Source organism: Salarias fasciatus, unplaced genomic scaffold, assembly GCF_902148845.1.
Source record: "Salarias fasciatus unplaced genomic scaffold, fSalaFa1.1, whole genome shotgun sequence".
NCBI lineage: Eukaryota > Metazoa > Chordata > Actinopteri > Blenniiformes > Blenniidae > Salarias > Salarias fasciatus.
The window spans coordinates 611,024-634,931 of record NW_021941376.1 but is presented as its reverse complement, the minus strand read 5'-3'; the positions used below and the strand labels follow the sequence as shown (position 1 = coordinate 634,931).

Genomic DNA, 23,908 nt, shown 5'->3' with positions numbered 1-23,908 from the left:
CGATATTTTAATCCTCTGAATTTCAGTCATTTCCTCTAGCAGAGGAGCTGGCAGGCGTCGCTGTGCTCTCTGCTGATTGGCTACAGAAAAATTAAACTTATTGGCTGTTTTTCAGAGGGCGGAGCTCATTAACATCTTATAAAACGCCGTAAAAATCGCGGTTCTTGCTGGTTTAAAACGCACGTTTTTTACGGCGTTTTATTAAAAAAACAGGCGTTTTTTACTGCATCTTCAGGATCCGAAGCATTGGATTAGTGGCGAATTGTGACTCTTTCCGGTTCAAAGGACGGACCAGTTCTTTCGTCCAATCAGCGACGACTGATGTCACCCACTACTTAACCTGCAGGGGCAGCATTGCGCTAAACAAGCCTACAGCCTGCCGGAAATCATTAGAAGAAGAAGACTGACGTCACCCGATTTCCGTTTTCTCTTTTGCCGTTGTGTTTTCTCTTTTTGTGTTGTGTTTCTCTTTTGCCGTTGTGTTTTCTCTTTTTGTGTTGTGTTTCTCTTTTGCCGTTGTGTTTTGCACCTCAGGGCCACCGTACATTTGCATCTGAGAATTTGAAGATAAGAGTGATGCGTCTCGCACTCGCCGTTTAGTTTACCCCTCATGAAGAGGGTTCCCGATATCAGTGTCATAATAGAATGTGTGTTGTAAAACGCAGACACTAAAATACTCCCACCTAAAGCTATTTGTTAGAAAAAAAAAACCCACTCGTTTACCAGTTTTCAGTCCTCCGACGCCACTGGCATTTCTCTAAACCGGTGCACCAAGGGACTCACCCCCATGACGGCGTAAATACGGCATTAATAACTTAATTAATAACCGACAACACAGCGCCGGCGCTAAATCAGAAACATGCTGGGAACAAAACGACAGGTTTTATCTTTCTCAAAACGAGTCTTACCACTCCAGAAGTGTTGACCACAGCGGGCTGCTGCCTCCACTCCAGCCGTCCGGTTCCTCTCTTCCTGTCTTCGCGGCGTTTACCTACTTTGTGCGACGATCGGGGTCCACGGCGAAGCTTCTCCTCCATGTTGTGGCTGGAACATCGAACCGCACAAAAACTTTTCGGCATGATTTCTAGAAAACGTTTACAGCTGTCACAAAGCTACCGCTAAGGCTCGTTTTCACCGAGTAAAGTGCGTTGCATTGTGGGTAACCTCGGAAATGCCCGGATATTCGGAAAGGTCTTCTTCTTCTTCTTGTGGAGTTTTACTGGCGGTTGGCAAACAACTTTGAGGTGCACTACCGCCACCAACTGAGAAGGAGTGTGAACATGGAACGGCTAAACTAAATCTGAATAAGGAAAGATAAACTTAAATCCGACGGACTAAACCCGTATCAATCAAAAACTGAAATAAAACTTTAAAACTACGGTTACTCGGATGCTGTTGTAAAAGTTCTATTAAATTAAATTCCATTTTGAGATTGTAGATGCAGTCTAACATATTCTTCCGTTCAGAATCACAGTCCGTGAATGTGTGTTCTATTGTTTCTGGCTGTCCACAATAACCACAATTGCCTGAGATGTGTTTTCCAATCTTGTACAATGAAAAATGGAATCCTGTATGCCCAAACCTTAACCTAGAGCAAACTGAATCAAACCTCCTATTTCCACATGTGCTCCTCATTGGCCCCACCTTCCCTTTAACCCTGTGGAACCACCGGCCTCTTCTCTCTCTGTCCCATTCAGCCGGCCACTTCTCCTTAATTTTTAATTTAGCTATTGACTTTGCCTCCATCTTACTTAAGCTCATCTCAACATCCACCATAGATTTCCTAACCGATTGTTTTGCATGGTTGTCTGCAGACTCATTCCCTCTGACCCCTATGTGTGCCGGAACCCAGAGGAACACCACCACTAGTCCCATCCCGATCACTCGGTACAGTGCCTGTCGAAGGTCAATTAGAAGGTCTGGTCTACGATCTGAATGACCACTTTTCAAACTGAGTAATACTGAGCTTGAATCTGTGCATACTATTGCTCGCAGTGGTCGGTTCTCCTCAATCCATTCGATTGCTAACAAAATTGCCAACATTTCCCCCGTGTGCACAGACAAAAAATCACTGATCCTTTTCCCAATTTTAACATTAAACTCTGGGATTACAACAGCCACTCCCAATTTACCATTCACAATTTTGGAAGCATCAGTATATATTTGAACATGCCCCAAGTAGCTGTCTATATGTTTTTGAACTGAATGCCTATTACATACAAAATCTTTATCATGTTTTCTTTCCATCAGAGAGTAATCTATATTGGCCTCAGGCCAGACCCACGGAGGAAAGGTTGGCAAAGGAAACACTGGACTGATCTGGATATCTCCTACCTGAAATTCTGCAGCAGACCGCAGGATATTCCACCCAAAACTCTTTGTCTGACTCTTCTCTTTCTCCCAACACGGCTCAAGAACCCCGAGTGTAGGATGATCATGCTTTTGCCCTTGTAAATTAAACAAATACGTTAATGACAGTTGTTTCCTTCGTAAGTCAAGAGGCAACTGATCCATTTCAACTTGTCGTGCTGCCGTCAGAGTAGTTTTAAAAGCCCCTGTGCATAATCTCAATGCTCAAGCTTGAACAACATCCAACTTTTTCAGATTTGTAACAGCCGCAGATCCATATACAACACTCCCGTAGTCTAGCGTGGACCTAACCATTCCTGTACAGACTGCACTTAATGCCTTCCTATCAGCTGCCCAGTCATTTCCAGCTCGACACTGCATTACATTAACAACTTTTTTACACTTATCTACAACCTTATTAATATGAATAACCCATGTTATCCTCTCATCAAACCAAACCCCCAAATACTTAAAACTGCTAACTCTTTCCAGCTCTTGATTATAAAGTTTTAAATTAACATCACCTACAATTTTTTTCCTTGTAAAAAACACAGTTTTGGTTTTCTCAACCGAAAATTTAAAGCCCCATTTGTATGACCACTCCTCTGTCTTATCAACCGCTCCTTGGAGTTTCTTTACCAAAAAATCAATGTTCCTCCCCTACTCCATATTGCTCCATCATCAGCGAAAAGTGAAAACCCCACACCATGATTCGGAAAGGTCTATAGAGGGACCTCACTAACATGGCCGCTCGCCCCGCCCCCTCTCGGTTGTCCTTGTAATGGACGCCGTGCTGACCTCACCAACATGGCCGCTCGCCCCGCCCCCTCTCGGTTGTCCTGGTAATGGACGCCGTGCTGACCTCACTAACATGGCCGCTCGCCCCGCCCCCTCTCGGTTGTCCTGGTAATGGACGCCGTGCTGACCTCACTAACATGGCTGCTGTTGAAGTTGGAAGAATCAGTGCAGCTCGATAAAAACACGCGTTTTCCTCGCAGCCGCCGCCTGAAATGTCTTTCGAGGGAGCTCTGTGTTCCGGTTCTCGGCGGCTCACGGCTCGGGGCTGCGCCCGGGGAGGAGAGTAGGTTCGTTTTACCGCAGCCGTTTATAGTAAAGCCAGCTGCTAACGGCTAACGTGTGAGAGACTCCACGGAGCAGAAATCAGATAAAACCTCCTTCAGATCAGAAAACCGGTCTGATGAAAGGACCGGAAGCGTCTGTGAACCAGAATGAAGACGCTGCTCTCTGGAGTCCCGTCCTCTCGCCTCCATGAAGACAGTCTCCAGGTGTGACCATGCCAACAGGTGAGCGACCTGTTCTGAACAGCCGGTACCGTTACTGCTGTCTGTCCGTCCTGTGATGGACCTGAGACCTGTCCACGCGTAGCTGTCCCCGCCTGTCCAGGTGCTCCTGTCCCCACACCTGGAGGCTGTGGAAACGCAGGTGACAGTCAGACACACCTTTTCCCTCCGTTCGGGGAAGTTTTCGGTTCCAGCTTCTCAACACACATCAGATCCAGTCGAACCGGAAAAAGACAAACTGAATGTTCTGTTTCCACTGGGGTCCAGAGCCGCGGGTGTTTTCAGTCTCACGGTCTTTCTCATAGTGATATGACTGACATTTAGTTTCTGCGGGGAATCCTGACAGCTGACAGTCGTTTCTGGTGTCGAGTGTGAAGTTCTGCTGTCACACTGTCACGCTGTAACTCCATCACACTTTAACTCGTCACGCTGTAACTCCATCACACTTTAACTCGTCACGCTGTAACTCTGTCACACTGTCACACTGTAACTCCATCACACTTTAACTCGTCACGCTGTAACTCTGTCACACTGTCACGCTGTAACTCCATCACACTTTAACTCGTCACACTGTAACTCCATCACACTTTAACTCGTCACGCTGTAACTCTGTCACACTGTCACGCTGTAACTCCATCACACTTTAACTCGTCACGCTGTAACTCCATCACACTTTAACTCGTCACGCTGTAACTCTGTCACACTGTCACGCTGTAACTCCATCACACTTTAACTCGTCACGCTGTAACTCCATCACACTTTAACTCGTCACGCTGTAACTCTGTCACACTGTCACACTGTAACTCCATCACACTTTAACTCGTCACGCTGTAACTCTGTCACACTGTCACGCTGTAACTCCATCACACTTTAACTCGTCACACTGTAACTCCATCACACTTTAACTCGTCACGCTGTAACTCTGTCACACTGTCACGCTGTAACTCCATCACACTTTAACTCATCACGCTGTAACTCTGTCACACTGTAACTCCATCACACTTTAACTCGTCACGCTGTAACTCTGTCACACTGTCACGCTGTAACTCCATCACACTTTAACTCGTCACGCTGTAACTCTGTCACACTGTCACGCTGTAACTCCATCACACTTTAACTCGTCACGCTGTAACTCCATCACACTGTCACGCTGTAACTCCATCACACTTTAACTCGTCACGCTGTAACTCCATCACACTTTAACTCGTCACGCTATAACTCCATCACACTTTAACTCGTCACGCTGTAACTCTGTCACACTTTAACTCGTCACGCTGTAACTCTGTCACACTGTCACGCTGTAACTCCATCACACTTTAACTCGTCACGCTGTAACTCTGTCACACTGTCACGCTGTAACTCTGTCACACTTTAACTCGTCACGCTGTAACTCTGTCACACTGTCACGCTGTAACTCCATCACACTTTAACTCGTCACGCTGTAACTCTGTCACACTGTCACGCTGTAACTCCATCACACTTTAACTCGTCACGCTGTAACTCCATCACACTTTAACTCGTCACGCTGTAACTCTGTCACACTGTCACGCTGTAACTCCATCACACTTTAACTCATCACGCTGTAACTCCATCACACTGTCACGCTGTAACTCCATCACACTTTAACTCGTCACGCTGTAACTCCATCACACTTTAACTCGTCACGCTGTAACTCCATCACACTTTAACTCGTCACGCTGTAACTCCATCACAATTTAACTTGTCACGCTGTAACTCCATCACACTTTAACTCGTCACGCTATAACTCCATCACACTTTAACTCGTCACGCTGTAACTCTGTCACACTTTAACTCGTCACGCTGTAACTCTGTCACACTGTCACGCTGTAACTCCATCACACTTTAACTCGTCACGCTGTAACTCTGTCACACTTTAACTCGTCACGCTGTAACTCTGTCACACTGTCACGCTGTAACTCCATCACACTTTAACTCGTCACGCTGTAACTCTGTCACACTGTCACGCTGTAACTCCATCACACTTTAACTCGTCACGCTATAACTCCATCACACTTTAACTCGTCACGCTGTAACTCTGTCACACTGTCACGCTGTAACTCCATCACACTTTAACTCGTCACGCTGTAACTCTGTCACACTTTAACTCGTCACGCTGTAACTCTGTCACACTGTCACGCTATAACTCCATCACACTTTAACTCGTCACGCTGTAACTCTGTCACACTTTAACTCGTCACGCTGTAACTCTGTCACACTTTAACTCGTCACGCTGTAACTCTGTCACACTGTCACGCTGTAACTTCATCACACTTTAACTCGTCACGCTGTAACTCTGTCACACTGTCACGCTGTAACTCCATCACACTTTAACTCGTCACGCTGTAACTCCATCACACTTTAACTCGTCACGCTGTAACTCCATCACACTTTAACTCGTCACGCTGTAACTCCATCACACTGTTACTCCGTCACACTGTTACTCCGTCACACTGTTACTCCGTCATGTGAGGCTCTGCTGCGTGTCTCTGCAGGTCAGGGCTCGGACCGGGGAAAGACCCGGGACCGATTCAACCAGGTCTTCAAGAAGTACTCCGAGAAGGAGAAGAAGAAGAAGAAGAGCGGCGACGCCCCGGAGGCGGTGGTGGTGCGTTTCCAACCAGCTGGTCTGACTGACGGCAGCGAACACCGCCAGCAGCCTGACGGTCTCTGCTCCTCTCGTCTTTCAGCTTCCGAGTCTCCAGAAGAGTCTGGACCTCATGAAGACCGGAGGGGACGACGAGACCGTCCTCCAGAACACCTACCGGCCCGAGCAGGACAGTCCCCGCTTCACCAAGAACAGGCGGAGGGAGGAGGCCGACAACGCTCCCGACACCCCCAACACCCCCAAACCCCAGAGGAGGAGTCCGGGAGAGCCGCCCCCCCTCCCCGGACCCCGGGACTCCACCGGGGATCAGCCGAAGCAGACCGACTCCTCCAGGTCTGCTCCGGCTCCAGACCGAGGGGGGGGGCAGCAGCGCAAAGGGAACAGCAGGAAGGGACGGAGCAGAGCAGGAGGCCGGGCGGAGGAGGCGGGGGGGGCGGCAGGCCGGGCGGAGGAGGCGGGGGAGGCGGCAGGCCGGGTGGAGGAGGCGGGGGAGGCGGCAGGCCGGGTGGAGGAGGCGGGGGAGGCGGGGGAGGCGGGGGAGGCGGCAGGCCAGGTGGAGGAGGCGGGGGAGGCGGGGGAGGCGGGGGAGGCGGCAGGCCGGGTGGAGGAGGCGGGGGAGGCGGCAGGCCGGGTGGAGGAGGCGGGGGAGGCGGGGGAGCGGCTCCTACAGCAGTATCAGCAGCAGGTGGCAGAGCAGGATGAGACGGAGAAGAAGAAGAAGAACCGACTGAACAACGAGACGGGGAAGAAGAAGAAGAAGAAGAAGCTGAGGAGCCTCGCCGAGTCCGATGGAGGGTCAGCGTGTGTGTGTGTGTGTGTGTGTGTGTGTGTGGGGGGGGGGGGGGTCCGGTCCAGCCCGGTTCACTCCACCCCCCCTTTAGTCCTCAGACCTCCTGTTGAAACACGCTCCCACGGCTCTGCTGACAGGCGTCATGTTTCTCCTCCAGGGATGAAGGTCAGAGGTCATCAGAGGAGCAGGCTGGAGGTCAGAGGTCATCTCTCATTGGCCAGGGTGAAGGAGAAACGGAGTCCAAGAAGAAGAAGAAGAAAAAGCCAGGTGACAGATTTGAAACCTCCCAGGGACCGGTTGATCAGGATCCGGTTGATCAGGATCCGGTTGATCAGGGACCGGTTGATCAGGATCCGGTTGATCAGGATCCGGTTGATCAGGGACCGGTTGATCAGGGACCGGTTGATCAGGGACCGGTTGGTCAGGATCCGGTTGATCAGGATCCGGTTGATCAGGATCCGGTTGATCAGGGACCGGTTGGTCAGGATCCGGTTGATCAGGGATCGGTTGATCAGGGACCGGTTGATCAGGATCTGGTTGATCAGGGACCGGTTGATCAGGGACCGGTTGATCAGGATCCGGTTGATCAGGGACCGGTTGATCAGGATCCGGTTGATCAGGGATCGGTTGATCAGGGACCAGTTTCTAAGCGGAACTGATGTGAATCAGTGGGTTTTTTTGCAGTGAGAGAAGCGCGTGAAGCAGAAGCCCCGCCTGAGGAACCCGGGTTTGATCCCAGCCTGGTCCTGGGGGTCCTGGTCCACCGGACGGACGGCCTGCAGACCGACCCGCTGCTGTCCCGTCCGCTGGTCAAAGTCCACCTGGTGGACGAGCTGAGCGGCCAGTATGTGAAGAAGGAGGACTGGTGAGGCTCTCCACCCGCCCTCCACCCCTTCTCCACCCTTCTCCACCCGCTCTCCCCCCTTCTCCACCCCTTCTCCACCCGCTCTCCCCCTTTCTCCACCTGCTCTCCCCACTTTCTCCACCCGCTCTCCACCCTTCTCCACCCGCTCTTCCCCCTTTCTCCACCCGCTCTCCACCCGCTCTCCCCCCCTTCTCCACCCTTCTCCACCCGTCTCCACCCGCCCTCCACCCGCTCTTCCCCCTTCTCCACCCTTCTCCACCCTTCTCCACCCGCTCTCCCCCCCTTCTCCACCCTTCTCCACCCGTCTCCACCCGCCCTCCACCCGCTCTTCCCCCTTCTCCACCCTTCTCCACCCTTCTCCACCCCTTCTCCACCCGCTCTCCACCCTTTCTCCGCCCGCTCTCCACCTGCTCTTCCCCCTTTCTCCACCCGCTCTCCACCCCTTCTCCACCCTTCTCCACCCGCTCTCCACCCTTTCTCCGCCCGCTCTCCACCCGCTCTTCCCCCTTCTCCACACTTCTCCACCCTTCTCCACCCGTCTCCACCCGCCCTCCACCCGTTGTCCTGGCCCTGCAGCCTGCAGTCTGTCTCTGTCCCCCAGCCGTCCCGTGTCCTGGTTCTACGAGCCGGACGGCGTGGACCACATCCTGCCGGTCCTGACGCGACCCTTCGACCTGCGGCGGAGCCGGGTCCTGGTCCCGGACTGGCAGGAGCAGATCGTGTTCCAGCAGCGCTTCGGCTCCTTCCTGCAGCGGAACCCGCGGGTCGTCCTGTTCTTCGAGGTAGAACGCGGCGCCGAGAACCTCCGGGGCGCCCCGGGGGTTCTGGCTCACCCGGACCCGCTCCTGCAGGTTCTGGACCTGGTGACGATGGAGGAGGCCCGGTCCAACGTCCGGGCCCAGGAGCGGGACCGCGGGTTCCGGAACATCGCCTGGGCCTTTCTCAAGGTGCCGTTCGGACCGCCGCAGAACCGGCCGGAGGTTCTCCGTCCCGCCGCCCTCCACGTTCTCTGTCCTGTCCGTTCCAGATCGTCGGCGCTAACGGGGTCCTCAACATCGACCGCAAGCTCCGCCTCCAGCTGTTCCGCCGGCCCCCCGGGGCCCGGAGACCGCCCGGGACCATCGAGGTGGTGGACTGGTGGAAGAGGTTCCCCAGAACCCGGTACCCCTCCACCCTGTTCGTCACGGTGAGGGGCATCAGACCGCCGGACCGGGTGAGAGCCGCCGCCGCGCCGCCGCGCCGCCGCGCCGGCCCGGACACCGGCTGGACCAGGTTCTGTGTTCCTGCAGGTGGATCCCGGGATCCGGTCCATGATGGCCCTGCAGGAGGAGCGGGGCAGCGTCTCCTACAGCCAGCTGCAGCAGGAGGTCCAGCAGAGGACCCGGACCCAGACCCGGACTCGGACCGGGTCCCCGCCGCAGCCCAGACAGCCCGCCGTCCAGTGGAGGCGCCTCCCGGGTCAGGTAAAGTCCAGTCCACCTCCCGGGTCAGGTAAAGTCCAGTCCACCTCCCGGGTCAGGTCAGGTCCAGTCCACCTCCCGGGTCAGGTAAAGTCCAGTCCACCTCCCGGGTCAGGTCAGGTCCAGTCCACCTCCCGGGTCAGGTAAAGTCCAGTCCACCTCCCGGGTCAGGTCAGGTCCAGTCCACCTCCCGGGTCAGGTCAGGTCCAGTCCACCTCCCGGGTCAGGTAAAGTCCAGTCCACCTCCCGGGTCAGGTCAGGTCCAGTCCACCTCCCGGGGGTCAGGTCAGGTCCAGTCCACCTCCCGGGTCAGGTAAAGTCCAGTCCACCTCCCGGGTCAGGTCAGGTCCAGTCCACCTCCCGGGTCGTACACTCCCACATGTAGTCCATCCTCAAGTGGATCCAGCTGCAGGGTCAGGTCCAGGTTCAAGTCAAGGTCCAGGTCTAGAACCAGGTCCAGCTGCAGGTCCAGGTCCAGGTCTAGATCCAGGTTCAGGTCCAGGTCTGTGTCCAGGTCCAGTCCCACATGTGGTCAGTGGTGGTGGTGGTTGGACGTGGACCTCTGTAGACCGGCTGTGGCTCTGCTCGGCAGGTCTGCCGGGTCCCCAACAGGCCGGTCCTGGCGGTCCGGGGAGGCCAGCTGGGCTGCTTCTCGCTGCTCTTCTCTCAGACCGGGACCCTGCTGGCCGCCGCCTGCGTGGACCGAGACGCGTTCCCCGTGGTCGGTGAGTGAACCGGTCCAGGAGTCCGGACCCGCCAGGTGCCGCCGCTCTGCTCAGACCGGGTCTTTCTGGTTCCAGTCTACGAGATCCCGTCCGGAAAGGTCCTGGCAGCCTTCAGCGGTCATTTTAAGATCGTGTACGACCTGTGCTGGTCCCGAGACGACGGCCGGCTCCTGTCTGCGTCCTCCGACGGGACGGTCAGGTTGGTGAGAGACAGTCCCGGGGGGACCGGTGGACCTCGGTGGACCTCGGTGGACCCCGGTGGACCGCGGTGGACCTCGGTGGACCCCGGTGGACCCCGGTGGACCCCGGTGGACCCTGGGACGGGATCTGGTGTCTTCGTGTCTCCTGAGTGTTGTGTTGTTAAACGTGTTCTCAGAGAGTGGGACGTAGAACGCCTGCTGGGACCGGCTCAGAAGGTTCTCCCTCACCCCTCCTTCGTGTACTGTGCCCGGTACCACCCTACGGCCCAGAACCTGGTCCTGACCGGCGGCTACGACGGCCCGGTCCGGGTCTGGAGGCTGGACGTGGACGACGTGAACGGACGGCTGCTGCGGGAGCTGGACGGCCACGGCGGCTTGGTCAACACGCTGTGCTTCGACCCTGAAGGTACCCGGACCCGGAACCCGGGGAACCCCGCTCAGAACACCACCTGGCCCCTGAACCTGGGCTCTGAACCCGGTCCCTGAACCCTGAGGAACCCCACTGGCACCCTGAGAACAGCCTGGTTCCCGTTAGAAGACCCTACAGGGTCTCGGTGTTTCCTAGCAGGACTGGTCCAGCTGGTCCTGGTCTCTGTTTGCTTCCAACATGCAGTGAAAACCAGCGTGACTCCGAACTGCTGCTGTTCTGACTGTTCAGTGCGGCAGTTTTCGGTTCTGACTGTTTTCGGGTCTGACTGTTTTTGGTTCCGACTGTTTTGTGCGGCTGTTTTTGGTTCTGATTGTTCGGTGTGGATGTTTTTGATTCAGTGTTCGGCTGTAGCTGTTTTCGGTTGTGACTGTTTGGTGTGACTGTTGTCGGTTGTGACTTTTCGTTTGTAGCTGTTTTCGGTTCTGACTGTTGTCGGTGGTGACTGTTGGGTTGTAGCTGTTTTTAGTTGTGGCTGTTGTCGGTTGTGACTGCTCGGTTGTAGCTGTTTTCGGCTATGACAGTTTTCGGATTTGGCTGTTCGTTTGTAGCTGTTTTCGGTTGTGACTGTTTTCGGTTGTGACTGTTTTCGGTTGTGACTATTTGGTTGTAGCTGTTTTCGGTTGTGACTGTTCAGTTGTGACTCTTTTTGGTTCTGACTGTTCGGTTATAGCTGCTTTAGGTTGTGACTGTTCGGTTGTAGCAGTTTTCCGTTGTGACTGTTTGGTTGTGAGAGTTTTCTGTTGTGGCTATTCGGTTGTAGTTGTTTTCGCTTGTGACTAGTTGACTGTTTGGCTTTAGCTTTTTTTGGTTATGACTGTTCGGTTGTAGCTGTTTTTGGTTCTGACTGATCTGTTGTGACTGTTCGGTTGTCGCTGTTTTCGGTTGTAGCTGCTGTCGTTTGTGACTGCTTGGTTGTAGCTGTTCGGCTGTAGCTCTTTTCGGTTGTGACTGTTTGGTGTGATTGTTGTCGGCTGTGACTGTTCGGTTGTAGCTGTTTTTGGTTGTGACTGTTCGGTTGTAGCTGTTTTCAGTGGTAGCTGTTCTTGGTTGTGACGTTCGGTTATGACAGTTTTCGGTTGTGGCTATTGGGTTGTAGTTGTTTTGGGTTGTGACTAGTTGTGACTGTTCGACTATAGCTTTATTTGGTTCTGACTGTTCTGTTGTGACCGTTGGGTTGTCACTGTTTCGGTTGTGACGGTTTTCGGTTGTGACTTGTGTGACAGTTGTCGGTTGTGACTGTTTGGCTGTACCTTTTGTTTTTGACTGTTCTGTGTGGCTTTTTTTAGTTCTGACTGTTCAGTGTCACTGTTTTTGGTTGTGACTGTTCGGTTGTAGCTGTTTTCGGTTTTGACTGTTCGGCTGTACCTTTTTCGGTTGTGACAGTTTGGTGTAAGTGTTGACAGTTGTGACTGTTTGACTGTAGCTGTTTTCCATTGTGACTGTTCGAGTGTAGATGTTTTTGATTGTAGCTGTTCAGCTGTAGCTGTTTTCATTTGTGACTGTTCGGTTGTCACAGTTTTCGATTGTGGCTGTTCAGTTGTAGCTGTTTTTGGTTGTGACTGGTTGTGACTGTTCATCTCTAGCTGTTTTTGGTTGTGGCTGTTTGGCTGTAGCTTTTTTTGGTTGTGACTGGTGTAACTGTTGTCGGTTGTGACTGTTTGGCTGTAGCTGTTTTCCACTGTGACTGTTTCTTGTGACTTGTCGGTTGTGACTGTTCGGTTGTAGCAGTTTTCGGTTGTGACAGTTTTTGGCTGTGGCTGTTTTCAGTTCTAGCTGTTTTCAGCTGTGACTGTTCGGTTGTAGCAGTTTTCGGTTGTAGCTGTTTTTGGTTGTGACTGTTCGGTTGTAGCAGTTTTCGGTTGTAGCTGTTTTTGGTTGTGACTGTTCGGTTGTGACAGTTTTCGGTTGTGACAGTTTTCGGTTGTGGCTATTCGGTTGTATTTGTTTTAGGTTGTGACTAGTTGTGACTGTTCGACTGTAGCTTTATTTGGTTCTGACTGTTCTGTTGTGACCGTTGGGTTGTCGCTGTTTTCGGTTGTGACTGTTTTCGGTTGTGACTGTTCGGTTGTGGCTGTTCAGCTGTGACTGTTTTCGGTTGTGGCTGTTCGGTTGTAGCTGTTGTCGGTTGTGACTGTTGGGTTGTGGCTGTTGGGTTGTGGCTGTTCGTTTGTGGCTGTTTGATTGTGGCTGTTGGGTTGTAGCTGTTGTCGGTTGTGACTGTTGGGTTGTGACTGTTGGGTTGTGACTGTTGAGTTGTGGCTGTTGGGTTGTGGCTGTTGGGTTGTGACTGTTGGGTTGTGACTGTTGAGTTGTGGCTGTTGAGTTGTGGCTGTTGGGTTGTGATTGTTGGGTTGTGGCTGTTGGGTTGTGATTGTTGGGTTGTGGCTGTTCGTTTGTGGCTGTTCGGTTGTGACTGTTGGGTTGTGGCTGTTCGTTTGTGGCTGTTGGGTTGTGACTGTTTGGTTGTGACTGTTGGGTTGTGACTGTTGGGTTGTGACTGTTGAGTTGTGGCTGTTGGGTTGTGACTGTTGGGTTGTGACTGTTCGGTTGTGGCTGTTGGGTTGTGGCTGTTGGGTTGTAGCTGTCGTCGCTGCTGGCCTCACCACACCGTTCTGTTGGACCAGGGAGGAGGATGTTCTCTGCGGACAGCTCGGGCCTGATCCTGGTGTGGAGGACGTGTGTGACGGCCGGCGACCTCCGACCCTGTGACCTCTGGGCCGTGGAGAAGGTGAGGAGCGGCTCCGGCCCCGCCGGCCCCCCGGGGCCCCGCCGGCCCCCCGGGGCCCCGCCGGCCCCCCGGGGCCCCGGGGGCCGCGTCCTCACGCGCGGCGGTGTATCTGTGCAGAGGATCGCCGAGGCCGAGCTCCGCGGCGTCGCCGTCGGCTCGCTGCAGCTGCATCCCGACGGGCGCCGCCTGCTGGTCCACGCCCGGGACAGCGTCCTCCGGATGATCGACCTCAGGATGTGAGTCCCGGACCGGGGCCCGGCTCTGCAGAACCCCTCAGGACCCTCAGTGACCAAGGAAGTGTGGTTCTTCCTCCAGACTGGCCGTGAAGCGGTTCACCGGAGCCACGAACCACCGGGAGAGGATCTGCAGCACCCTGTCCCCCTGCGGGACCTTCGTCTTCTCCGGCAGCGAGGACGGCACGGCCTACGTCTGGAACAGCGACACCGGTGAGGACAGGGGACTGGGGGACGGGGGACTGGAGATCCAGACGGGACCAGACTGGATGTCCTGTCTCCCTGGTGTCCCCCGTGTCCCCAGGAGACCAGGTGGCGGTCTACTCGGAGCTGTGCTATCCCGCCCTGCACGGCGTTTCCTTCCACCCCCAGGAGAACATGGTGGCGTTCTGCGGCCTCGGCGCCGGCCAGCCCATCCAGCTCTACCTGTTCCACCGCACAGGTGGGTCCGGGTCCGGGTCCGGAACCAGACCCGAGTCCCTCTGAGGGACTGAACCGGACCTGTGTGTCTCTGTCTCAGTGTCCCAGCTGGACGTCCCTGGTCCGAGCCCGTGGAGCAGCCCGGACCCGGCCTCCTGGTCCTCGGCGGTCCCGGACCGGTCCAGCCCGGCTGCCAGACTGGCTCTGAAGATGCAGAGTGTCCAGGAGCAGCTGGACTCGGTTCTGGTACGGTTCAACTGGAGTCCGCAGCCCGGAGCGGGTCTTTGTTCTCGCAGAACGTCACGTTGCTCCTCTTCTTCAGGAACCTCGTCAGACGTCCATCAGATGTGGGCCGGCCTCCGAAGCAGGTGGGTTCTCCAGGTTCTCCTGTCCAGAACCGTCCAGCCGGGTGTGGACTGACCCCGTTCCTCTGTGTGTCTCACAGGAACCTGGACCGAGAGGACTGGAACGTCTGAGGCTGGAACCGTGAGTCTCTGGGTTAGACCTGGATCCAGAGCAGCAGGATCAGGATCCGGTCTCCTCAGATCCTCCATCAAATCCCACCCCTGTTCTAAAAACTTCCTCAGATCCTCTTTAGCGGCCTGGAGGGCTTTTCTAGAACCGACCAAAACCGACCTGATCCATGTGAACTCACAGATCTAGAACCCTGAGAACCTGCAGAACTGAAGCCGATCAGCGGTTCTTCTCTCTCCTCTACGGATCCGCAGCAGAACCTTCCAGAACATCTCACCTTCAGTCTGTTCTGGGTCAAAACTAAACGAGTTCCACTGGTCCTCCCAGGGTCTCAGGGGGACTCCTGCTGTCCTCCATCTCTCCGCCTGTCGTCCTTCCTCTGTCAGTCGCTCCTCAGCGGTTCTGTTCAGCCCAAAGTGAAGCAGTGACCCTGGACTCTCTGGACTCTCTGGGTTCTCTGGACTCTCTGGACTCTCTGGACTCTCTGGACTCTCTGGACTCTCTGGGTTCTCTGGACTCTCTGGACTCTCTGGGTTCTCTGGACTCTCTGGACTCTCTGGACTCTCTGGACTCTCTGGACTCTCTGGGTTCTCTGGACTCTCTGGACTCTCTGGACTCTCTGGACTCTCTGGACTCTCTGGGTTCTCTGGACTCTCTGGACTCTCTGGGTTCTCTGGACTCTCTGGGTTCTCTGGACTCTCTGGACTCTCTGGGTTCTCTGGACTCTCTGGACTCTCTGGACTCTCTGGACTCTCTGGGTTCTCTGGACTCTCTGGGTTCTCTGGACTCTCTGGACTCTCTGGGTTCTCTGGGCTCTCTGGACTCTCTGGGTTCTCTGGACTCTCTGGACTCTCTGGACTCTCTGGACTCTCTGGACTCTCTGGGTTCTCTGGACTCTCTGGACTCTCTGGACTCTCTGGGTTCTCTGGACTCTCTGGGTTCTCTGGGCTCTCTGGACTCTCTGGGTTCTCTGGACTCTCTGGACTCTCTGGACTCTCTGGGCTCTCTGGGTTCTCTGGATTCTCTGGACTCTCTGGACTCTCTGGACTCTCTGGGTTCTCTGGACTCTCTGGACTCTCTGGGTTCTCTGGACTCTCTGGACTCTCTGGATTCTCTGGACTCTCTGGGTTCTCTGGACTCTCTGGGTTCTCTGGACTCTCTGGACTCTCTGGGTTCTCTGGACTCTCTGGGTTCTCTGGGTTCTCTGGGCTCTCTGGACTCTCTGGGTTCTCTGGACTCTCTGGGTTCTCTGGACTCTCTGGGCTCTCTGGGTTCTCTGGACTCTCTGGGCTCTCTGGGTTCTCTGGACTCTCTGGGTTCTCTGGACTCTCTGGACTCTCTGGGTTCTCTGGGTTCTCTGGACTCTCTGGGTTCTCTGGGTTCTCTGGGCTCTCTGGACTCTCTGGACTCTCTGGACTCTCTGGGTTCTCTGGACTCTCTGGGCTCTCTGGGTTCTCTGGACTCTCTGGGTTCTCTGGACTCTCTGGACTCTCTGGGTTCTCTGGACTCTCTGGACTCTCTGGACTCTCTGGACTCTCTGGGCTCTCTGGGTTCTCTGGACTCTCTGGGTTCTCTGGACTCTCTGGGTTCTCTGGACTCTCTGGACTCTCTGGGTTCTCTGGACTCTCTGGGTTCTCTGGGCTCTCTGGACTCTCTGGACTCTCTGGGCTCTCTGGGTTCTCTGGACTCTCTGGACTCTCTGGGTTCTCTGGACTCTCTGGGTTCTCTGGACTCTCTGGACTCTCTGGACTCTCTGGGTTCTCTGGGTTCTCTGGGCTCTCTGGACTCTCTGGGTTCTCTGGACTCTCTGGACTCTCTGGGTTCTCTGGGCTCTCTGGACTCTCTGGGTTCTCTGGACTCTCTGGACTCTCTGGACTCTCTGGGCTCTCTGGGTTCTCTGGACTCTCTGGACTCTCTGGGTTCTCTGGACTCTCTGGGTTCTCTGGACTCTCTGGACTCTCTGGACTCTCTGGGTTCTCTGGGTTCTCTGGACTCTCTGGACTCTCTGGGTTCTCTGGACTCTCTGGACTCTCTGGACTCTCTGGGTTCTCTGGACTCTCTGGACTCTCTGGGTTCTCTGGACTCTCTGGACTCTCTGGGCTCTCTGGGTTCTCTGGACTCTCTGGGTTCTCTGGACTCTCTGGACTCTCTGGGTTCTCTGGACTCTCTGGACTCTCTGGGTTCTCTGGGCTCTCTGGACTCTCTGGGTTCTCTGGACTCTCTGGACTCTCTGGGTTCTCTGGGTTCTCTGGACTCTCTGGGTTCTCTGGACTCTCTGGACTCTCTGGGTTCTCTGGACTCTCTGGACTCTCTGGACTCTCTGGGTTCTCTGGACTCTCTGGACTCTCTGGGCTCTCTGGGTTCTCTGGACTCTCTGGACTCTCTGGACTCTCTGGGTTCTCTGGACTCTCTGGACTCTCTGGGCTCTCTGGGTTCTCTGGACTCTCTGGGTTCTCTGGACTCTCTGGACTCTCTGGGTTCTCTGGACTCTCTGGACTCTCTGGGTTCTCTGGGTTCTCTGGACTCTCTGGGTTCTCTGGACTCTCTGGACTCTCTGGGTTCTCTGGACTCTCTGGACTCTCTGGGTTCTCTGGGCTCTCTGGGTTCTCTGGACTCTCTGGGTTCTCTGGACTCTCTGGGTTCTCTGGACTCTCTGGGTTCTCTGGACTCTCTGGACTCTCTGGGTTCTCTGGACTCTCTGGGTTCTCTGGGTTCTCTGGACTCTCTGGGTTCTCTGGACTCTCTGGACTCTCTGGGTTCTCTGGGCTCTCTGGGTTCTCTGGACTCTCTGGGTTCTCTGGACTCTCTGGGTTCTCTGGACTCTCTGGGTTCTCTGGACTCTCTGGACTCTCTGGGTTCTCTGGGTTCTCTGTTGGGTTACCCCTAAATTCCACATCCTCCGGTCAGCTCCGGTCCGACCGCCGCAGCAAATACGTTGCTATTTTAATGACGGTAGCTGATTCCACAGCCTCCGTTCTGCTCCGTCAGTCCAAAATAGAGCCGAGGTCTGTTTTCCTCTCCGGTCCGTCCAGGTCTCCGTACGCATAAATTTCCACAGTTCAGATGCACCAAACAGGAAGAAAACTCCAACAACCTCCGGCTTTATACAAAATAAAATCATTTTGTCTTTATTAAAAACTTTAAAAGACGTTAAAAGACGTTTTTTTTTTCCGTCACATTAATTGTCGGATATATCACGAATAGACATACCATACTGATTAAAATGTACACTTTAAAAAGCGGGCAAACAAAAATTAAAACACACTATCACATTTTATTTGACAAACTTCTGTTTTGCCTGTAATCAAACTATAGTGGAACGTTTCTGAACGTTCACACAGCTGCATATACGGCCCGTTTGCAGGCTATTGTCCATAAATTTCGTGTTTTCTACAAAATACAACATCCTGTCGCACGAAATTCAGCGTGTTGAAGCACAACAGCCAGGATGAAGAGACGCTGATTCTGGAAGTGGAGAATCATAAAGTTTGATCTGACCCCAGTCGTCCTTCCTACCAGGACGTACAGAGAAAGATGCCGGTGCTTCCCAGACTGCTCAGCTCTGGAGGTCGGAGGTCAGCAGCGCACGGCTGCTCTGCTTCTCCGGCGGCGGAGCAGAGACGCAGCGGTGCGGAGCGGAGCGGTGCGGAGCGGAGCGGAGCGGAGCGGAGCGGTGCGGAGCGGTGCGGTGCGGAGCGGTGCGGAGCGGTGCGGAGCGGAGCGGAGCGGAGCGGTGCGGAGCGGAGCGGAGCGGAGCGGAGCGGAGCGGTGCGGAGCGGTGCGGTGCGGTGCGGAGCGGTGCGGAGCGGTGCGGAGCGGAGCGGTGCGGAGCGGAGCGGAGCGGTGCGGAGCGGTGCGGTGCGGAGCGGTGCGGAGCGGTGCGGAGCGGAGCGGAGCGGAGCGGAGCGGAGCGGTGCGGAGCGGTGCGGTGCGGTGCGGAGCGGTGCGGAGCGGTGCGGAGCGGAGCGGTGCGGAGCGGAGCGGAGCGGTGCGGAGCGGTGCGGTGCGGAGCGGTGCGGAGCGGTGCGGAGCGGAGCGGTGCGGTGCGGTGCGGAGCGGTGCGGAGCGGTGCGGTGCGGTGCGGAGCGGTGCGGAGCGGTGCGGAGCGGTGCGGTGCGGAGCGGTGCGGAGCGGTGCGGTGCGGTGCGTGCGTTTCTGCTCCGTTCCGCTCTGTTTTGTCAGAACCCACAGCTCCGACCGCTCCGCTCTGCCCCGCTCCGCCCCGGTCCGGTCCGGACCGCTCCGCCTCGGTTCCGGACCGCTCCGCTCCGGTCCGGTCCGGACCACTCCGGTCCGATCCGGACCGCTCCGCTCCGCTTCGTCTCGTTCCGCCGGCCGGAGAAGCAGAGCAGCCGTGCGCTGCTGACCTCCGACCTCCAGAGCTGAGCAGTCTGGGAAGCACCGGCATCTTTCTCTGTACGTCCTGGTAGGAAGGACGACTGGGGTCAGATCAAACTTTATGATTCTCCACTTCCAGAATCAGCGTCTCTTCATCCTGGCTGTTGTGCTTCAACACGCTGAATTTCGTGCAACAGGATGTTGAAATTCAGGCCTTTCAGAATAAAATGCATACATGGTCCTGAATATGTATTTTGTAGAAAACACGAAATTTATGGACAATAGCCTGCAAACGGGCCGTATATGCAGCTGTGTGAACGTTCAGAAACGTTCCACTACAGCTTGATTACAGACAAAATAAAAGTTTGTCAAATAAAACTTGATAGTGCGTTTTAGTTTTCGTTTGCCCTCTTTTTAAAGTGTATATTTTAAAGCGATACTACAACATTTTGGCAAACTGGCCCATTTAGGGCAGTTCCCTCGTCATTTAGAGCAGCAGACTGACTCAGTACGTTTACATGCAGCCAATAACCCTTTTCAAACCCTTTTCAAACCCTTTTCAAACCCTTTTCAAACTCGAAACCCAGCAGCGCGTGGCGTGTAAACACCCGCCAAAACCCGGAAAAACTCATTTTCGAGATTTGTAAAACCCGATAAAGACCGCTGGGTTACTCCTTTTCAAACTCGAAAGTGCCGCCATGTAAACAGATATCGAGTTAAGGGACATTGTTTTTGGTTCTGCGCATGCTCCCATCCGCAGTGAATCATGGTCTTTTGAGTCCAGCAACGAGTAGGCGCGAAACTCACCTCACTTTTGTCCGTGTGAGGCTTTCGTGACGCACGATCCAAACTGTTTATTCTGAGCGCGCAAGTCGCACATGCTTCCTTCTGAAAGTCGGCGACTTGTACGGCCTGCAGAGAAATCATGAACAGCAGAACAACCGTTCTGTCTGCGTTCCGTCTGCAGAACGGAGTCACCGCAGCGTCTGCCTCTGCAGGCCAGTGGAGGAGGTTGCCAGATCTGTCGATCTAGACCGTAAAAACATCAGAAACTCGTAGGAAGCAGCTCAAACCTCCATCTTGGTTGAAAATGCACGATAAAACCGTATTTGTATGATAAAAAAACACGTCATAATCACATAATCGTTTAATCAACCCATCCAACGTGTTTAATAAAGAAGCTTGCTTTGGCGGAAACTCCACCCAATCAGGCAACACGAAGCCGCTCCGGTCAGAGCGGTTTTGTTTTGAGAACAGCATGACGTGCGTCGTGGTTTGGAAAGGGAGATCCTGATTGAATGCGCTGACTTGTAAACGGGGAACTCTGTCTGTTACAGCATGGAAACGGGGTTTTCCTGATGTTTCAGAAACCCAGATATTGACCTGAACCCGAATTTTAGCTGCATGTAAACGTAGTCACTGTTTCTGTGAGGCGAGCTGTTGTTTGTTCAGCGGTGGGTCTGAGGAGAGCTTCACGGCGGACACAATGGAAGTGGACGGTATTTTTGTTCCCCTCATCAAACTCATCAAATACACAATCCAACAACCCCACAACACTTTGGTGGACACGTTATAATCCACACATTCACTACGCTGTGGAACATTAAAGCAAAATGACCAGATTGAGTTGTTTCTGTGAAGATTGCTGAGACGGAACTACTTACTAAACATGGCGTCTGGGCGTAGTGATTTCAACAGAAAAAGTAGTTCCCAGTATTTGCTTCAGCGTCGTAACGCTACAGTATTATTTGTTGGTGTTCCACAGCGTAGTGAATGTGTGGATTGTAACGTGTCACCAAAGGTTCCACAATGTTACTCAGAGGAACCACGACAACCTGGCCCAGCCCAGAAGAACTCCAGCAGAGGAGCGGTAGGAGAGCCCAGGCTGACAACCCCCCAGCTCCACCCCCCCAGCTCCACCCCCCTGCTCCACCCCCTGCTCCACCCCCTGCTCCACCCCCCCAGCTCCACCCCCTACTCCACCCCCTGCTCCACCCCCCCAGCTCCACCCCCCCAGCTCCACCCCCCCAGCTCCACCCCCCCAGCCCCACCCCCTGCTCCACCCCCCGAGCTCCACCTCCTGCTCCACCCCCCCAGCCCCACCCCCTGCTCCACCCCCCCAGCTCCACCCCCTGCTCCACCCCCTGCTCCACCCCCTGCTCCACCCCCAGCTCCACCCCCCTGCTCCACCCCCCTGCTCCACCCCCCTGCTCCACCCCCTGCTCCGCCTCACTGCTCCACCCCCTGCTCCACCCCCAGCTCCACCCCCTGCTCCACCCCTGCTCCACCCACCCAGCCCACCCCCTGCTCCGCCTCACTGCTCCACCCCCTGCTCCACCCCCAGCTCCACCCCCTGCTCCACCCCCTGCTCCACCCCCCAGCCCCACCCCCTGCTCCACCCCAGCCCCACCCCCTGCTCCACCCCCTGCTCCACCCCCCGAGCTCCACCTCACTGGAGCTGTTTGATGGAGCAGTGAGGCAGAGCAGGGGGTGGAGCAGGGGGTGGAGCAGTGAGGTGGAGCAGGGGGTGGAGCTGGGGGTGGAGCTGGGGGGGTGGAGCAGGGGGTGGAGCTGGGGGGGTGGAGCAGGGGGTGGAGCAGGGGGTGGAGCTGGGGGTGGAGCTGGGCTGGAGAACACAAATCCTGCAGGAATGAAGTAAAGCTGCTTTTTCAGGTCCAACTGAAGGCCTTTTGTTTCAGGGGCTCAGCGCTGCCGTCCCTCCTCCACCCCCCAGGCTGCCTCCACCCTCCGGGCTGCCTCCACCCCCCAGGCTGCCTCCACCCTCCGGGCTGCCTCCACCCTCCGGGCTGCCTCCACCCCCCAGGCTGCAGGCGGTGAGACTCTCTCAGCACCGACTGGTTTTTACTTTAGAGTCTGAAAATCAGTTCAGCTGGAAAAAGATGAAGGACGAGACGCAACAGGACTGACCCGGTCTGACCCGGACCCGGTCTGACCCGGACCCGGTCTGACCCAGACCCGGTCTGACCCGGACCCGGTCTGACCCAGACCCGGTCTGACCCGGACCTGGTCTGACCCGGACCAACCCGGCCTGACCCGGACCAGCCCGGTCTGACCCGGACCAACCCGGCCTGACCCGGACCAGCCCGGTCTGACCCGGACCAGCCCGGTCTGACCCAGTATGACCCGGACCAACCCGGTCTGACCCAGACCAACCCAGTCTGATCCGGACCAACCCAGTCTGGATGGTGAACTGACCCGGGTCTGGAGGGTTTGATGACCCGGCTGGACAGAGACCCCCTCACAGAACCCGTCAGCAGCTGTCGACCAGTTTGACCGGTTGGTCATCGGTTCCGACCCGTTCTGGTTCTGAAGAGTAACTGCTGTTTCCTCGTTCCTCCAGTCGCTGTCTGAACACCAAGAACCCGGTTCTGGTCCGGTCCCACAGGAGGTGAGCTTCCACACACACACACACACACACACACACACACACACACACACACACACACACACACACACACACACACCCCGGGACGCAGACAGAGCGTCTCCCCCCGGGACGCGTCTCACCAGGAAATCTCTCCATGGTCTGAAAGTAGAACCTCGTGCCTCAGCTGGGATCCAGAACGTTCCGGTTCTCGTCCTGCAGGTGTTCCGTCTCCACGACTACCGGGCCGGTCGATGGGACGAGCTGAGCGTCCACCGTGGCGACGCCGTCCGCGTCCTGCACGAAGACACGGACAGCCGAAGGGTCGGGCGTGCGCCGGGCGGCCAGCAGGGACACGTCCTGTCTTCGCTCGAGGTGGACCGGGGTGAGTCTGCCGTCCGTCCCCCGGTTCCCGACGGCAGAACCTTCAGGTCCAAACTGTCTCCTTCACAGCTGATTTCAACATCCAGGACACTGAGACACCAGGGACAGGAAGGACGGACGAAAGGGCGACGCCCACAAAGGTGAGAGCAGTCAGACTGTTGTGGTACAGTCAGACTGTGTTGTGGTACAGTCAGACTGTGTTGTGGTACAGTCAGACTGTTGTGGTGCAGTCGGACTGTTGTGGTGCAGTCGGACTGTTGTGGTGCAGTCGGACTGTTGTGGTACTACAGTCAGACTGTTGTGGTACAGTCAGACTTTTGTGGTACAGTCAGACTGTGTTGTGGTACAGTCAGACTGTTGTGGTGCAGTCGGACTGTTGTGGTGCAGTCGGACTGTTGTGGTACAGTCAGACTGTTGTGGTACAGTCAGACTGTTGTGATACAGTCAGACTGTGTTGTGGTGCAGTCAGACTGTTGTGGTACAGTCGGACTGTGTTGTGGTACAGTCAGTCTGTGTTGTGGTGCAGTCAGACTGTTGTGGTACAGACTGTTGTGGTACAGTCAGACTGTGTTGTGGTACAGTCAGACTGTTGTGGTACAGTCAGACTGTGTTGTGGTACAGTCAGACTGTTGTGGTGCAGTCAGACTGTTGTGGTACAGTCAGACTGTGTTGTGGTACAGTCAGACTGTGTTGTGGTGCAGTCAGACTGTTGTGGTACAGTCAGACTGTGTTGTGGTACAGTCAGACTGTGTTGTGGTACAGTCAGACTGTGTTGTGGTGCAGTCAGACTGTTGTGGTACAGTCAGACTGTGTTGTGGTATAGTCATACTGTGTTGTGGTGCAGTCAGACTGTTGTGGTACAGTCAGACTGTGTTGTGGTACAGTCAGACTGTGTTGTGGTACAGTCAGACTGTTGTGCTGCAGTCAGACTGTTGTGGTACATTCAGACTGTTGTGGTGCAGTCAGACTGTGTTGTGGTGCAGTCAGACTGTGTTGTGGTGCAGTCAGACTGTTGTGGTGCAGTCAGACTGTGTTGTGGTACAGTCAGACTTTTGTGCTGCAGTCAGACTGTTGTGGTACATTCAGACTGTTGTGGTGCAGTCAGACTGTGTTGTGGTACAGTAACACTGTTGTGGTACAGTCAGACTGTGTTGTGGTGCAGTCAGACTGTTGTGGTACAGTCAGACTGTGTTGTGTTAC

At 55.2% G+C, this 23,908-nt stretch overlaps 1 protein-coding gene across 1 annotated transcript; it reads left to right on the top strand.

The window, feature by feature from the left end:
* The first annotated feature begins 3,284 nt into the window (after window positions 1-3,284).
* Window positions 3,285-22,852, top strand: ahi1 (Abelson helper integration site 1). The gene is made up of 23 exons (XM_030087177.1): window positions 3,285-3,653; window positions 6,164-6,276; window positions 6,359-6,694; window positions 6,917-7,071; window positions 7,224-7,333; window positions 7,751-7,931; window positions 8,533-8,713; window positions 8,783-8,878; window positions 8,959-9,144; window positions 9,221-9,394; window positions 9,984-10,116; window positions 10,192-10,315; window positions 10,493-10,722; window positions 13,371-13,474; window positions 13,592-13,710; window positions 13,790-13,920; window positions 14,012-14,149; window positions 14,228-14,373; window positions 14,450-14,495; window positions 14,573-14,613; window positions 21,639-21,773; window positions 22,301-22,348; window positions 22,547-22,852. The coding sequence occupies exons 1-23, from the start codon at window positions 3,644-3,646 to the stop codon at window positions 22,850-22,852; spliced, it is 3,243 nt and encodes a 1,080-aa protein (XP_029943037.1). The 5' UTR covers window positions 3,285-3,643.
* The last annotated feature ends 1,056 nt before the right edge of the window (window positions 22,853-23,908 follow it).